This window comes from Melanotaenia boesemani, chromosome 1 (assembly GCF_017639745.1).
Source record: "Melanotaenia boesemani isolate fMelBoe1 chromosome 1, fMelBoe1.pri, whole genome shotgun sequence".
Lineage (NCBI taxonomy): Eukaryota > Metazoa > Chordata > Actinopteri > Atheriniformes > Melanotaeniidae > Melanotaenia > Melanotaenia boesemani.
The window spans coordinates 26,438,802-26,455,829 of NC_055682.1; the positions used below are offsets into that span (position 1 = coordinate 26,438,802).

General features: G+C 39.6%; 1 protein-coding gene across 1 annotated transcript in view; it reads right to left on the minus strand.

Annotated features, from left to right (window-relative positions):
* Positions 1-17,028, minus strand: part of ush2a (Usher syndrome 2A (autosomal recessive, mild)) — a 250,130-nt gene that overhangs the window by 160,937 nt on the left and 72,165 nt on the right. The window contains 11 exon segments of the mRNA XM_042001931.1: positions 6,374-6,431; positions 6,433-6,502; positions 8,192-8,422; positions 8,534-8,579; positions 8,582-8,689; positions 8,819-8,855; positions 8,857-8,984; positions 11,766-11,877; positions 11,880-11,944; positions 16,335-16,472; positions 16,595-16,820. Of these exon segments, the coding sequence (XP_041857865.1) occupies positions 6,374-6,431; positions 6,433-6,502; positions 8,192-8,422; positions 8,534-8,579; positions 8,582-8,689; positions 8,819-8,855; positions 8,857-8,984; positions 11,766-11,877; positions 11,880-11,944; positions 16,335-16,472; positions 16,595-16,820 (1,219 nt within the window).

Sequence of the window (17,028 nt, forward strand, 5' to 3'; positions counted from 1 at the left end):
TTTTTATTCCACTGTTGATAGCATCTGACTGTGAAATATGCTGTGAAATGTGATTCATAGTAGACATAACCACTGTCATATTCTTGCCTTCAACACAGCACATGTAAGTGTAAACGCACTGGCACACATTCCACATCTAAAATGGTGTTATCATATGCTTGTTATCCAGACACATAGCTTAGAGTGATGTTGGAGGCAATCATTTAGTCCTAATGAGGCATATCATCTCTTTGAAATTCAAATACCTTAATGAGTTTCCCCTCACCCACATGCAGTTTTTATTTCCTTCCCCACTTGATTTCTATAGACTTAATCAGACAATTACTCTCGACTTTTATTTTATTCCTTTCTATTTATTTTTTTTCCATTTTCCTAAATTTTACATGAATCATTTTACTACACTTGCAAAGTACTACTAATTGTTCAGAATTACTGGCATGGACCTTTATATCTGATCAATCTGTATAATTTGTCCAGTTGTCTGAACTAAACACAACAGACTTTGACCAAATCATCACTTAACTGTGTATTTGTTATGACTTAGACCTAGGTTTTCTCCACTCTTTTGTTTTCTGTTTAAATAAACCTCTGCATTATTCATAAACCTTTTTAGTTTACTATTTGCTATTTGTTTACTATTTACTATTTGTTTACTATTTCTTTTAACTCCTAGCCAAGGATATTTTCTCATGTTTAAAGCCTCATACACACATAACGATATTTGGGCTGTTTTTGCCCCGATTTTACCTCTTCCCAACCTCGTACGGCAAATGCCCGATCATCGTGAGATTTCCCTGTCCAATCATCATTTGGCCTGTGGTGTGTTATGAGCCGATTCGTCCCGATAATCCACTCCGAAACTGGTTGTAGCCGACAATTGGGAACATTGAAAATGTTTAATATTTAAGTACCGATTTCAGTAACGCCGACGACTCATTCATTGTGACTGCGTGGGTGGTGACATGGCACGGAATGTAGCCAATCAGAGAGCGAGCTGGCTGGGGAACAAGGAAGTAAATAAAGTCTGTGTTCACGCCGTCTCCAGTCTGTTATTTTTTCAGTTCTGGCTTTTTCTGTTAACAATAGTCCCAAGACCACCATCAATCCCTCGTCCTATACATCCTCTTCCAGGTCTTCGTTTTGCAGCACTGTATATCCCAATGGCCGTGTTATGCTAGGTGGCTAGTTAGCATGTCCCCATTCAGACTTACTACGGTTGGTTGTCCGGCTGATGTCGCGTTAACCCTTAATAGTCTCTGCTGAGGCCGGAATAGTATTGAAGATGCCAGCTGATTTACTGAGATTACTTCCAGGTGACTGAACAGATATTAATACAGCACATCTGTCACAATGTTCTCCAACTTCTTCTTCGGTTTGTTTTGAAAATGCGCTCCTGTGTTTTTTACTACGTGATTTCCGTTTCAACTCAAATGACTTCCTTTTCAAGTGAAATTCGCTCTCACACACACTAGTAGAATTCCTTTCATACATACTAGTGAAATTCCCTCTCACACACACTAGTAGAATTTCTTTTATACATATTAGTGAAATGCGATTTTAGAAATTTCACTATAGTGTGTGAATGATTTCAGTATAGTATATATGAGTATATTTCAGTATATTATGTGAGAGCATTTCAGTATAGTGTATGAGAGCAGATTTCAGTATAGTATGAGAGCATTTCAGTATAGTGTATGAGAGGATTTACTATAATGTGTGAATGATTTCAGTATGATATATGAGAGGTTTCAGTATAATGTGTGAATGACTTAAATTTCACATGTGTCTGTGAGAGGGTAATTCTGAATAATGTCTCAAACGGCCCCTCATACACCTGGGCCCAGTGTGCTCCGCTTCACCAGCCAAAGCTCAGGGTGTCTCCCAGGATTGGGCTGGGCGATCACCTGGGTCCTGAGCAGGCGGCAGGTTTTGTTCTGTTCTTTTTGCTTTGGATTTGTTTCTTTAATAAAGTATTTTTTGTAAATACCACTTTGTACCTGCTTCCACTTATTTGTTGTAGCCTCTGAACTAGTCTTTAACATTAATAAGACAAAATTAAATTGTGAATGAGTTTCTTCTCTCAAGCTTGAACTTATCCTCCTAGACTTACTATTTAGCTAATAATGGTTTCCGATTGGCAGTCTATCTTTTAGGGGTATAAGAAAAAAAAATCAATGTGAGCATAGAAAATTATGAATGTATCAACAAATAATCATTTTTTTGTAAGTTAATAAGGCAAGTTTTATAAAATATTATATAAATATATATATAATATATAAATCATATTATATGAAAGGAGAAACTTAGAAAAGTGAATTTGTACAGCAAGGACAAGATGGCTGAGCAAAATTCCAACCACATGGAAGATCCTATATAAAAGCACTTTGGCTTGAACTTGACATTGAACTTGAGGATTTTGGAAGCCCGATGAACGTGAGAAACCCCAGTATGTTTCCCCGTGGAGGAGGATGCAAAACACCATGCTAACCAGAGGGTAATCCAGTGAGTAATGTCAGTGCTTTAACCAAAGTCAGAAAAGGTTAAATAAATTACAAACTATCACAAACTTCACTGCCAAGAATTTCTGGCAGGATTCAGTCTGGGGGTTTTTTGAAATGCTATACACTTTGAAACTGACATACAACACCCCTAAAGACATTATATTTATACAGTGATCATGACCAAAACTAGAGTCATAAAAGCACTTAAGAAAGCAGCTATCTTTGGAGATCTATTTTATCTAAAATGCGATAAATAAATACTGAAATGAATAAATGTTCCATAAAATAAACATGCCAATGAAATAAATACTTTTTCCCCCTTTTTGTTCTTAATTAATAAAATGGACATTTTTAATGGTTGACTTATTTACTTAATGACACCTCTATGATGGTATTTTCATTTATTTATTTTTATGTATCTGATACATGTTTTTCACAATAGTAATTTATATTATGTGAAACTTAGTGCCAGGTTCATTAAACTTTTACTTTGTATTGTGGCTTTTTTTCGTTGCCATTTTTATTTTAGGCTCATAACTAAATGAAGGGGCATGGGCATGGGCAAGGGTTATCTGTCTTGTTATAGTCACACTTGAGGAAGTAAAGTCCTCAAACCTTAGTGACCAATCACAGCAAAGTGTTCCTCCCACTCGCCTCGTTTGTTCCAATCCAGTGTCATAATAAGAGTAAACTGGATTCACGAGGTCAGGACTTTGTAACATATAGCATGAACTATGGAGAACATTGGAAAACTGTGAAGTAGGTAAGAAGGCGTTGAGGGTTCCAGCAACGTTGTCTGCGATGCTCAGTCAGTGTTGCCTGGTACTACAAAATAAAAGTTTCACACAATATAATACCATTATGAAATAAAAGTGTTCATAAATGAATAAAAAAGTTAATAAAAAATAGAAGTGTCAATTAATAAATACATTTTAATAAATTAATAAATAACAAAAATATATAATTAAAATTGTACTAATTTATTTTGTATTTATATAATTGGCATATTATTATTTCATGGAATATGAATATATTAATAATTGTTTATTTATTCAATTGTGAATAAAATGGCTCTCCATAGGCAGCATGGAACTAAGATGCATTTTTCTTCATTAGCATCGAAGTAACAATTGGCCAATCACTGCAAAATGTAGGACTGACATGGTTGTCTAGCTGTTTTAAATGTGCAACTTTAACTTTTTTAGCCACCCCCACAGCAGGAATAAGAACAAATACATTCTCAAATGTTTGTACTTTGGCCCATCTAAGTCTGTCAAAATGTGTATGTTGGCAGTGCTACATTTGGGTTAACCGAAAATTAAATATTCAGGTGAATAAGCCTGGTCTCCGGGGATTGTTTTAAAGAAACACTGAAACCCCCTCATGGGGAGCTCAAACCATGATCACAGTAACATACAAACCCTCCATACCAGTGGTGCCGTGCTGTGGTCCCACTCTGATGTGACACTTCCTGCTACTATTTATGCTCACAACTTTCAGCTGGTAGGTTGAAATGCCTGTAGACCTCTCTACAATTTGTCGCCTGTTCTCAGAGTTGATACTGTGGTTTTCTGAGGCTTAAGTTTTCCCCTGATGGCACACACTTGGATCCAGCCCAGTCCCCCCCCTTGGAGCTGGAGAACACTTTTTTACTCAAAGAGCAAGACCCGAGAGGTTTCTTGGACTCCACTGGGTCCACGGCTAAAAAGACCTCACATACCGTGTGATAACAACCTGCACAGAAAGAAAAACAAAGGTAAACAAAAGCAGTCTGCAGAGGATTATTCTTAATACATTAACAACAGTAGCTTTTTACTAAATAATTATTTCTGAAAATGAATTAATTCATTGTTTTTACAGCTATTTCTAGGAAATCAGGTACACAGAGGAAGACCAACAAATAATACTCAGGCCAGTGATTGGCCCTGTAGTTGAAAACAGCCTGATAATGACTAAGCACTAGCTTGTCCTGGTTTTGCTCTCTGGAGGGAATATATGCTAGTATCTTATTTTCCACATGCTCCATTTCACTCAAAGGGGAAATAACAGGGGTTGTGATAGAATGAGGGACAGGACACACAAAAAACTACACTGAGAGACCTACAGACCCACAGTGGAATAAAAAAGGTGTCCAGAACAATCAGCTCGGTTTCTTCATCTTCCTCTGAACTGCTTTACTAGGAACTTAAGTCAAGCCGTTAAACTAAAAAAAATATATATTAATGTATTGGAATAAGTTCTGACTCTTGCAGTGCTTTCTAGTTTTTGTTTGGAGCCCTGTGAAACATAATTAGACCTTTCTAGCAACTCTGAGCAGATTTAATCAATATCTGTGCACCCATAAATAAGTGTGAAGCAAAGGTAAAGGCATAATGAAGGAATCACCAAATCTGGACCTCTTGGGTCGGTTTCCTCTAGGTTTTAGATGTTTCCATGATGCAAAACACCTAAATCAAATTAATCAGATCTCTAACAGCTTGTTGTCAAGTTCTTAATGACCCAATTATTTGAGTCAGGTGCGTTGCAGCAGGGGAACATCTACAAACTACAGAACATTGGCCCAAGAAGTCCAGAGTTTGTAACCCCTGGCATAATTTAACAACACGCTGTGCAAAAACCAAAAGTGAGCATTGAAAAGTTAAGAACAAAAGATAGAACTGAAGACACAAAAAAAAAAAAAAAACTCAGCTGTGAAAAGTCAGATGCACTGTTGTACTACTGATGTCTTACACTCTATCATTTCCTGAGTCTGGCAGGAACAACAATGACAGCAACAAATAAACTCAAATGTAAAATGGATACTTTTACTCTCTTTCACCTCTCTATCAGTCATATGCTGTCTGAAATTGCCTTTGTCTCTTTTTAAATTTAGCAGCACACTGATAAACAGTTTCTTGTTTTTAAATGCACTTTATAAATAAAGTTGCCTCGCCTAGAATTAAAGAAGTTTTGGCTTTTAGCTGAGACAAGTTCAATAAAAAAACATTCATGACCACAGGGTCAAAAACAATGGAAAATAAAGGGGAACTATTTAGACTGTGTACAATTGTGAAAAATGTCTAAATGATGAGGGAAAAATACAGATATTTTAATACTACAAATAAAAGAAGAAGTAAACACATCAACGAGACAGAAAAAACTATGAAAGACACATGTGAAGAAAAACCCGGGTTACCGGTCTTTGTATGAAGCTGATCCTTAGAGCCATTAAAAAGCTCTCTGGATTTACTTAAAGCAGTTCCAGTTCACTGTGTGTCTCTGTGTGCATGGTGTTTGTGTATGTGTTTACACTGTTGTTAGATTGATTCTCAAACTTCTGGGAAGGGCTACAAGTCAACAAGCCTCACAGCTGTGCATACTAGGCAAGGTTTTTTTGTATGTAGTTAGTTGCAAATATATGTTTATTTTACAAGCTTGATGTGTTATATTGTACTGTCAAAAGCACATTTTACATCCTTGTCTTCTTAATTGTACATTTGTGTGCACAGTATATTGTTGTGAATGCTATTCTGTAATACACACATTACACACTGCAACAGCTGTCTTCTGTTGGTGTTTTTCGTTTGTACGCATTTAGCTGACACTGGGGGGGGCTCCCAAAGATTGCATACAGTGTAGTGGAATCAGGTCATTAAGCCCGTGACTTTGGTAGGGCGCCATGGCTGTATTCTTTGGGGGGGTGGAGCAGCAGATGTCAGAATAATGACAGTTGTGGTCGGTAGAAGTACATTCTCCCCAGAGAACAGGCCTGTTGACAGTAGAAAAACTATATTGTGTCATTTCATCTTAAGGATATGCAAAAAATATTGTTACATATTATGTTGTGAAGAAATTCTCATGGATGAACTTAAAACATTTAGTATTTAACATACTAACCTCCAGTATTACACTGTACTGTGTGAAGGGCTTTAGACCACTTGCCACAGCCTCTGGTAGACAAGCCAGTGTAGTGAATGACAGGCTCAACTCCACCGAATGACTCCACAGAGGATAATACAAACCTATAGGGGGACAAAGAGGAGATAATCGATTGCTTCTTCTTGATAGTCCAACATTCAAAAATCCCTCTTCCTGGCCACCTAATTTTATAATTTTCTTTAGTTAAAACTTAATGTCATAAATGCATACAGGCAAAAATACAAAGCATGTGAACATATCTGGTTCAGCTTGTAGGCAGTGATTCAAAAGTCTGGAACCAGAATATTGTTGCATTTAACACTTCAGGTCTTTGTTCCCACATTTACTTTCTGCTTCTCAATTAGATACTGTCAATTGAAGCTGAATGAACGAACAAACAAATGAATGAACAAATGAATGAACAAAAGAACAAATGGTAATGTTTAATGCTTTTTACACTTGCCATGTATCATCCATCTCACACCTAACCTAGAACACTGTTGATAATTCCAACCCCACAAAGCACTGCTACTGAACTTTGACACATATATACTGTGGCATCCCCTAACCGAATGCTAATTTGGTATCCGTCTTGCATCTCCAGTCTCTTCTCTGAGCTCTCTGCTACCAGTAAAATTCAATCCAATGTCAAGCCTTGTCTTATCTATTGCTCTGTCACTTTATCCCTTTATTTTCCTCATTTCTTCTGATAATGTCCTCGTGCCTTTCTTTGCTGAATAAGCCATAATGCGCATTCCAAATGGTTAGTATGCTGATACTAGTTTCTGACATGTGCAGTGCCATCAAGCAAAATACAGCTGTAATCGTGGTCCTCCAGGCTAGCAAAACATTATTGTAAGTGCGGGATGCTGCAGAGCAACAATAGCTCCAAGAATGTACATAATGAATGTCAATGTATTACCCAGGTCAGAAAGTTAAATAGTATTGCTTTAACAATCCTAATCAACTTTATCAAATTCCAAAATTCAAGTTTTTTATTACATGTAAACTGATGTTGAGAAAAAATATTTCAATATTTCCTTACCCTTTCCCCTCATATTCTTCTTCAGCTTAGTTTTGTATCAAAGTCTCTTCTGCTTAATACATAACACCATCAAATCCCTCTAATATTTTATTCCTATCTCAGAGAAGCTTCTCTTTGAATTCACATCACTGACAATAATCTGTCCATCTGGCTTTGAAAGATTAAAAATATTTAACAAAAAAAATAAGTTTGATTACAAAATGATTTCCAGGAAAGGTTTTCACTAGATCATATTGCAAATTATCTTCTTCTATCACTAAATCAGGTGACAAAATAAAGATAAAAAAGGAAATGAAACAAAAAGAAAACAATACACTCCACTAAAAAGAGCATGTCCACCAGAATGGTTTGAAAATGATGAAAATGACATGAATCATATGTTATTGCTTTTAATACTTTTGCTTGCTTTTAACCTAATTACACACACTTGCAGTATGGAGGAGTTTTGGATGGCACTCTCCACCCTCAGGAGATACCATTTGGAAAAAATGATATTAAGATCCAGAGACTGTTAGAAACATAAAAACACACTGAAGCTCTTTGTAGAGATGTGGTGGCTAAACACCTTTCCAAGAAACATGTCTATGTTTCTATTAGCATCCCATCTCTCTTTTTTCATTAGTACTAAACAAATCGCTATATTTGTCACTATAATAAACATAATAAAGATTCCAAGCAGAACAGCTGAAAATGGTCACTTTTAGATCCCTAAATGGAAGTTGTGTATCTCTGAGGAAAGAGTCCTTACCTCTCAACTGGGCCTGTGTCATTTCTTGGTGTACTCCAGTTAAAGTTAGCACTGGTTGGACCTGGTCGTCCCAGGAGGTTTAAACGAAGCTGGTCCTGCTGCAGGTGGTGCACCTAGGTTTGGTACGACGCTGATGCACTTACTGTCTCACCAGCTACGTTAGCTGTTATGAGCCAGTAAGAATAGTTGGTGAAGGGAAACAACCCATTGTCCACAAAGGATTCAGAGCCTTAAAAAATAGAAAAAAATAAATTGGAATATAATCAGTAGTAGATGTGCCATGGGTATCCAAAATATAAGAAAGACTTTAACATTGTGTGAAAAGCGATTATAGTACATACCAAAGGATAATGACTATGAATGGTATGCACTGGCTGTGCATCCCTACAAGGGTGTAGTTGAGTATGTGTGAGTTTGGGGAATCGGGGGGTTGCCAAGAAAGATGGATGGAGGAGTAACTGAGAGATAAACCTATCGGTGGAGGCTGCTGGGAGGGTGCTGCACAGATAAATGGAGTAAAACAAGAGTTTAACAGATAATCAGTTACTGGAAATTAAACTATTTTGATTAAACAATTACTTTACATGTGTGTGGGGGTTTGTGTGTTGATGAAGATGTAAAACATACCTTTGCTGCAGCCAAAGTGGTTTTCAGGGTCAAAAATGACTTGCCCCAGGCTGACATGTATCACACTTGTCCCCAGTTACCAGCAGCTTACACTTACATACGCCTGTGTTTGGATGGCATGAACTATTGACACTGCCTACTGGTTCACATGCACAAGGGCTGGCATCTGCTCATCAGAAAAGGGGGGGACAAAAAAGATCATTAAGATATTCTAGCTGGTGATTTAGTGAACAGGTTAATATTGTGCACACACAGCAAGTGTGTTCTGTCTAGACCCGGCAGGCTCAAATGCATTTTGTTTAGAGTTTGCATGCAGTTCCGCTTGATGTGTTTTTTGTCACTGGATAACGCAAAGACAGTAATGTAGCTAAGCAGTAATTCCTAACGGGCCATTCCAAACTGTGTGTATGTGTGTGTGAGTGTTTGAGGTGTTGGTCCTCTCCTTAACACTGTGAGAGAGACCCTCACGACCATCTATCCCACCCTCCACACTTCTAGCTGTGAACTAACTTCACAGAAACTTGCATTCCCCATCAGAGCTGTCAAAGCATGTGTGCACGTGTGAGTGTGTTGTGGTGTGTGACATGCCTATTCTGGGTCACCAGTGTGGTGTTACCCTCACAGGGCTGGGCAGTGGGTGATCATCCGGCCAGCCACCTCACACCTTTACACACACACACACACACAAACCAATGTAACAGTCTGGTGTGTTGGAAGATGTTTGGCAGACACTCACACACCTACTGGCAGTGAGACAGTATAAACCACGTCACTGTCACCTACACACAGAAACACACACAGACATTACCCATGTGTTTTTGATTCCACTGCATATTGTACTCACATGTTCTGTGTGTGTCTCTCTCTCACACACACAGTGCTTCACTTTCTTTATTGCTGTGTGAAAAGCCACAGCCTCATAACGAGCCGCAAATTTGTCCTGTCAACTGGCGCTCACACAACACACATATATTGATACACACGTACACAAATGCCACAGTGACTCGACCTTCACTCTTGCTCTCAAGGAGAAAGAAAACACCAACATCACACCCAGTCTTTCTTTTTCATGAGTCTAAAAGTACTGTGTGTGTGTGTGTGTCTCTGTCTGTCTGTTTTAATATCATAATGAGGACCAAACCTGACTGGACATCCACTTATGTGAACCATCTGTAAACATGGGGAATAACTAGCGCTCCAATGAGTTAAAGTAACGTTTGAGATTGACAACTGGGTCTGGGTCTGGTGGGACAGGTTACAGAATTTTTTTAAGTATATGCAGATAATGAGGTAAGAGTAAGGTATAGCTATAGTCACTGGTCCAACACTGACTGTCTAGTGACAGAAAGTCATTAACATTCATATAACCTAACTGATGTTCATGACAGGTGTCATATATTGTTTATGACGCTGCTCTTTCAGTTTTATTCACAGCCCTGGAGGTAAAGTGTTACCAAAATTATGTATGTAAGTGAATGAGTGCATCTGCTAGAGTTCTGCCTCTCTAGACTAAATTATCATCATATTTTGATACACACACACAACCATGTCCTCTGCCAACTGCTCACACATCAATCTGTGTAAATTCATTTGTATAAAGTCTATTGATCGAAAGAGAAGGACAAATTACTTGATGATATTTAGATGAAGAAGTACTTACTGTGGAGTGACTCTGGGCACAAGAGTAGTAATAATAATCTAAAGATTTAATTTGACCTTTGTTTTCCTCTACAAACCCAGAAATAACGACTAAAGATAAAGGAAGAAGGCTGAGAACGGAGGCAGAGTAAAAATTTGCAGTGGTATAAATGATAAGTGTGGCAAGGGTTTTGTTTATATATTTCTGCCTCAGAGCATCTCTTTCTTTCCTCACGTGTTACTGTTACTGTGTATCCACTTCAGGGCATCTGTATCTCCACTTTTCTATCTTTTTTTTCAAAATGCGTCAATTTCCCAACTGTTCATCTGAAACAAACTTTTTTCCTTCTGTTCTTATTTCATAAATCACATCCTTTTCAGCAACTAGAGATCTCATTGTAGCTATATCTAGACATTCATTGTAGTTACACCAGAAATGCAGCAGTCAGACAAGGTCAACAAATGCACACAAGACACACACACACACATGGGTGGATGACTGGTCAAACTGCGGTTAACCTATTTGCTATGACACCTTGTTAAGAAAAAAAGTGTGTTTGTGTATGTACGACAGAGAGTGTATGTGAGAGAGAGAGAGTACTTGTACTGTACTGTCTAAATAAAGTGCATAGTTACATTTATGCAGAGTGTTAACCTGCACGAGTTTGTAAGACAGCCTGCAGGTAGAGACATGAGCAGCAAAGGTTAAAGCAGCTCTTAACTCATGTAAGTCTGCTCACCAACCTGTAAACTCTCAGACACAGCAGCAGCTGCTGTACAAACTCAATATGAATAGCTACATGTGTGGGTGAATCTGTGCAAGTAATTATAAAGGTGGCAAAATGAATGGGTAAAAGCTTCACAAGATGTTGAACTTTCAGATTTAGAAGTCAGCCGATGGTATGATCTACTTCTGTGAAAGGAATTCATTTGTGGGATATTCTGGACAAAGATATTAAAGTGGCAATTTTTAAATTGGTTCAAGTCAATTAGTTAAATAAATATATGTGTTAAAGGTGGTTTACTTTGTTGTGATAGATTTAAATAAAAAGTGTCTTGGCTGGCAGATGAGAGGCCGTATAGGCCTATTCTAATTCAGCTTTTTTGTTGACTGTTTCTTTGTTTTGTATGTTTTTTGAAGAAACTGTTATGAAAAAACGGGGGCAGTTCATATAGGATTTTTGTTGTTTCTGCTCCTTTTCGTTCTTGAATTATATTTTGCTTGTTTTTGTCTCAAGAAAGAATGAAATAAAATTAAAATTCAGAAATTCTTTTAAACTGTATGAGAGACTTATTTATATTTACCTGCCCAGACCAGGGTTGAATCCAAAGAACATATCATGACACTGGTCACAGCGACGGCCCCCCACTGAGGGCTGAGCACACACACACTGTCCAGTCCTGGCTCTCACAGCCTCGCTGTAATGCTCCCATAGGGATGGCAGTCACACTCCAAACAAGTACTGTGATCTGAAGAGAGGTAGAAGCCTAGACAGAAAAAAATGTTAAATGAACAGCAATGATCTTAATTAATGCTTTTTTTATGTGTCAGTAAATAGTTTTTTTAATTTGGTGTCTAGATGAAGAACTCTCAATGTATTCCCCTCCCCACTTATTTTGATGCTCACAATACTGTATGGCTGACTGATTTGAATGCAACCAAATCCAATTTTTAACAGCAATTTATGGTCTGCTCATAACTAATAAGATGAGTTGTTTGCCATTTACTTGTAATAATTTGAACACATAAGCCAATAAATTACATTAGGCACTAGGTGAGGTTATATTAAGCACTCCAAGGTTTCAAAGTATAAATTTTTTTATTTGTCTCAAGGCCTGCCAGCTGATAAACAAATTAGATATTTAATTTCTCTTCTTGGGTAGGCAATATTCAATGGCTGTGGACCATAACATGCGCTGGCAATTAAAGAAGTTAAATTGTGCAGCTTGTAGGAATGAACCTTTGCAAATGCAATGAAAAATTAAAACTAAAAGGCATTATTAGATTTTGAAGCAAAAAGTTTTATCTATAACTTGGTTTCAATCCTAATGTATCCTAAATTTAAACCTCTTTTCAAAATCACTGTAATAGTATGTGAATACATGTGTTCTCATATCATACCTTTACAGCCATGGCAATTTATGAAACACAACCGCAGTTAGTAAACAGCAAAAAGAGAGGGAAGCGAGAAAAGAGGATGTATTTTTGTTGCTGTTATGCACAATCTGTAACACACAACTTTGTGTGGTAAGTGCCAGACTGAGCACCGAATGGGCCAGTGGTGGCATCGTGAGGTCAAGCTTGGTACAAATTTCCTAAATGGAGATTCCCCTAAACAGGGCCCAGAAGGTAGTGAGGCCCCCCCTAGAGCTGTCAGCCAAAGAAATTGTGCCAATAGTTCCAGTGAGACAGCCGCTGTTTGGACACTGGCTTCCCCAAAATGGACTTTAGAGCCCATGACACAAAAGCTGGTCACTTTTCCTAATTGTTTTAGTTCTATCCATATAAACATGCAGAGCTTGCATCGGGCAAAGCATATGTAACCACTGCTGCTCCTTAGACAGGAAGGGTGGGGGATGGAATTACACCAAGTCAATTGAGGAACATGGGCCCCAACACTTAAGGCAAGAAAGCAGGATTGGGGAGCAAGCTCACCCTTTCAACTCCTGCAGAGAACTTTGGTGCATGCTGGATGTACTGAAAGAGCATAGATCCCACTTACACGTTGGCTAAAGCAAGAGCCAACAACAGTACTGTCTTCAAAGTTGCCATCTTCAGATCCACCTGTTCCAGCGGTTTAAAAGGAGGACCAGTGAGAGCATCTAAAACATGGAAAGGTCCCATGTTGGGGCCAATGGCTTCAAGATAGGGAGCCTGTGTCGAGCTCCCCTCATGAACCGACCCACCAATGGGTGCTGTACCACAGTGTTCCCCTCAAAACCAATGTGGGAAGCTGAAACTGCTGCCAAATTACACCTTGATGGTAGAGAAAGCTTTCCCTTGGTCCACCAGGTCCTGGAGGAAATCTAAAATCACAGCAATGGAGCACTTAAATGGCACTTCCTGTTGATCAGCGCACCATTTTTAAAAAACAGACCATTTGCATCCATACAGAGACCTTGTGGAAGGTGCTCTTGCACTCTGGATTGTGTCAATGACATTCTGAGAAAGTCCAATGAACTTTAAGTTGAACCACTCACGGGCCAGGTCCATAGAGCCAACCTCTCTGGGTGAGGGTGAAAAATCCCCCCCTCCCCCGAGCCTTAGACAACAGGTCTCTGTGCACTGGTTGAGGCCAGGGTTCCTCCCATATGAGCTGGGTTATCTCCAATAACCAGTGTTTTGATGACCAGTGGGGTGCAATGAGAATCATCGACAGGTCCCTTGCTTGCACCCTGGCTAATGTTGGTGAAATAAGAGCTATGGGTGGGAATGTGTGCAGAAAAACATGAGGCCACTGGTGGGCGAGGGCATCCACTCCCAGCAATGCACTCTGGTCGTGCAGAGAGAAATACAGGGGGCACTGAGCACTATCTCGGTTTGCTAAAAGGTCCACCAATGGTTGACCAAAACGCTGCCAGACCCATCTGGTCACATCTGGGTAGAGTTTCCACTCTGCATACAAAGAACTACCCCTAGAATGCAGGTCTGCCCCATGGTTCAGAGCCCCTGGTACATGAGAGGCCCTCAAAAATTGAAGATTCCTTCTGGCCCAAATGAACAGCTGTGGGTCAGCAAATGCAGGTGAAGGGATGTCAGACCCCCCTGCCTGTTGATATAAGCCGCTACAGTGGTATGGTAGGTCCTGATTAAGACATGATGCCCACTCAAGTGAAGGAGGAAATGTTTCACTGTTAAAAGGACAGCCAACAGTTCCAGGTAATTTATATGGGCAGAGTGCATGTGAGGGCCCCATGTCCTGTTTTACAGTCCTTCCCACGGCTTGTGACTGAATCACTCCTCAAAATCCACTTTGAGTTTGTGCAGCCTTTCCACTTTTCCACTCTCAGGGACAGGGGGCTGACAGGCCAGTCCATAATTTGTGGAGTCATATCACCCTCTTGTGGCACTGTACCACAAAACAAGTTGTTCTGCACTGCCCATGTGCAGAGACATCGGTCCTCCGCAGACCCGTTTATATAGGGAAGAGGTCTCTGTGAGGCCGTGGTCGGCTGAAACCAGTGGGAACAGGTCAACAGTATCGATAATTTTGCCCCAGTTTGTTTCAGGTTCTGCATCTGGGACCAGCATTACCGTGTGGTCCACAGGTTCTTGGCTAACAGCCACAGAAACCACCATTGAGTCGCTGCCAGACATGTTCGCCTGATGAGTCAGACGGCGATGAAGCAACTTTAGGTAGAACAGGCTACAGTGGGACACACCTCTGAAAACTCAAGAGCAGCTTGGGCGTGTTTCAGATCAAGACACAGCAGGTGAGTATCCCAGCTAAGAATTTTATTTCTCCTTTGAGTCAACGAGTATTTGAATGGTATCCATTCTCTTAGCTGGGCAGCTTAGCTGTGGAGCTAGGACATGGCTGGTGACAACTGCAGCTAACCCGTGTGGCTGGGTGAGAGGAGCATTGCTACTTCATCATAGGTAACTTGCACAGCAGGAGGACTGCTACTCGGATTCCACTAATGGTCACCCGGAAGACTGGCGTTGGCTCTGGTTAAGTGTTGCCACTTGCCACTTATGGTATTGCTACCAGAAGTAAAGCTAGCTGTGGTATTACTACCGTGAGTATAGCAACTCTACTCAGCTAACAGCAAATCGTATTGCTCCCCTAAGCAGTTTGCCACTAAAACCACTGTTTTGCAACAGGCTAGTGAGAGGAATTTTTCTATCCAAAATACTGTGCAAGCCTGGAACAAGTGCGCGGTGACCGAGTTTGTGCTCGTGTCTATGTAGAGTTAAGCTACGCCCTGAGGGAGACAGTTGAGACGAGAGAAATTGTTTGGAACTTCTGCTCGTAGCGAGAAGAGGCTTTTGAATGACCTGCTTGTCAAGTGCCAACCCCTTATACAGAGGAAGGGTCGCCGCCCTCCCTGGCACTGACAGACATGCTCCAGCCAATCCTGGCTGCAGTAGCGCAATAGGAGCTTCTGATGACGTCACGTCCAAAGAGTTTCCATAGTGAGACATGAAACAAATGCTATGAAAGAGAACAATACTCTTGTCTGTGCCATATTAAATTGTATCTTCTTTTTAAGTTTGATTTGTTGGTTTGCTAAATATTAAAGCAAATGATTAAATACATCCTTCACTGGGAAAGAAAGAGGACTAAATAACTGTGATGTTATTTAGAAACCAGATGTGGGCTTATAAATTCTTTGTATTGTGCTGAATAGTTTTGAATTGTATCATGAATTGTATTGAACCGAATCGTATCGTATAAAGTCAAATTGTTGTCATATCGTTAAATCATTAATAATCATTGCATTGTTAACAAGGGTAAATCATATGGCATTGTATCGGCAGCAAGTTTCACTGTATCTTTAATGTGTCTTATCGCTGGCAGAGCATCAAAATGCGTATCAAATCGGCCTTAGTGGTGAGGATTAACACCCTTATTGTATTACAGCTAACCCACTTTGATGTAAGTTGGTTTTCCATCTTTGACACAATCACAAATACCATAAACAAACAAGTCCACCACTTAATGCCACAGTATGATGTTATCAAAAGGAAAATCCCCTAATGGAGTTTACGCAGAAAACACAGAATACAAACCTAAAGCATGGAGTGCTATTTCTTAAATATTCACCATTTGATCCAGAATTTTGGAATTTCTTCTAGGAAGTCAAACCTCTGAGCGATCCGCCATTCTTATTTTTCAATTACCGACTAATCATCTGGTCTCTATTTGTAACTTACCGGGTCGGCAGGTACTGCAGTCCTTTCCATTGCGTGTTGGGAGACAAACACACTGCCCTGTGGTGCTGTCACAGACTGACCCCCTCACTGTTCCCCTGGGATTGCAGATACATGGTATGCAGCCCTGAAGAGAACCCTCTGGCAAAGCACAAAACCACATCAGTGGTGCTGCTTTATTTTGGTGCTTACTGCTAATGCAACAACTCAGAAGTTTAACTTATATTAGACATCATTTTAGCTTCAGTTCTGAATTTTCTTACCCTTAAGTTCTAAACTACTGTTGTAGTAGTTGTGGACACAAGTGGTACACTGTGCCCCCTCTACCCCTTCTTTGCACGGGCATTGTCCGGTCTGCATGTTACATACACCCCCTGGCACAGTTCCATTAATGTTGCATACACACGGCAGACAGCCCAGAGAGTTTCGATGCTCCAGGGTGTGATACCCATGACGACAAGAGTCACAGTGACGGCCCTCCACATATTTCTAAAAGAGATGTTAAGGAAGGAAGGTAAAAAGGACAAAGAAGGTTTAATTAACATATATATGGAAATATGTTATCAATAAAAACACTTTATGCTAAAACACCAGTAATAAAGTAACCACATTCATTTACTTTAAACAAGATTTGCCCATTAACTGGTGATATATCTTTTTACGACATTTTTGGTTTATGCAGTGGTTGCTCTTCCTT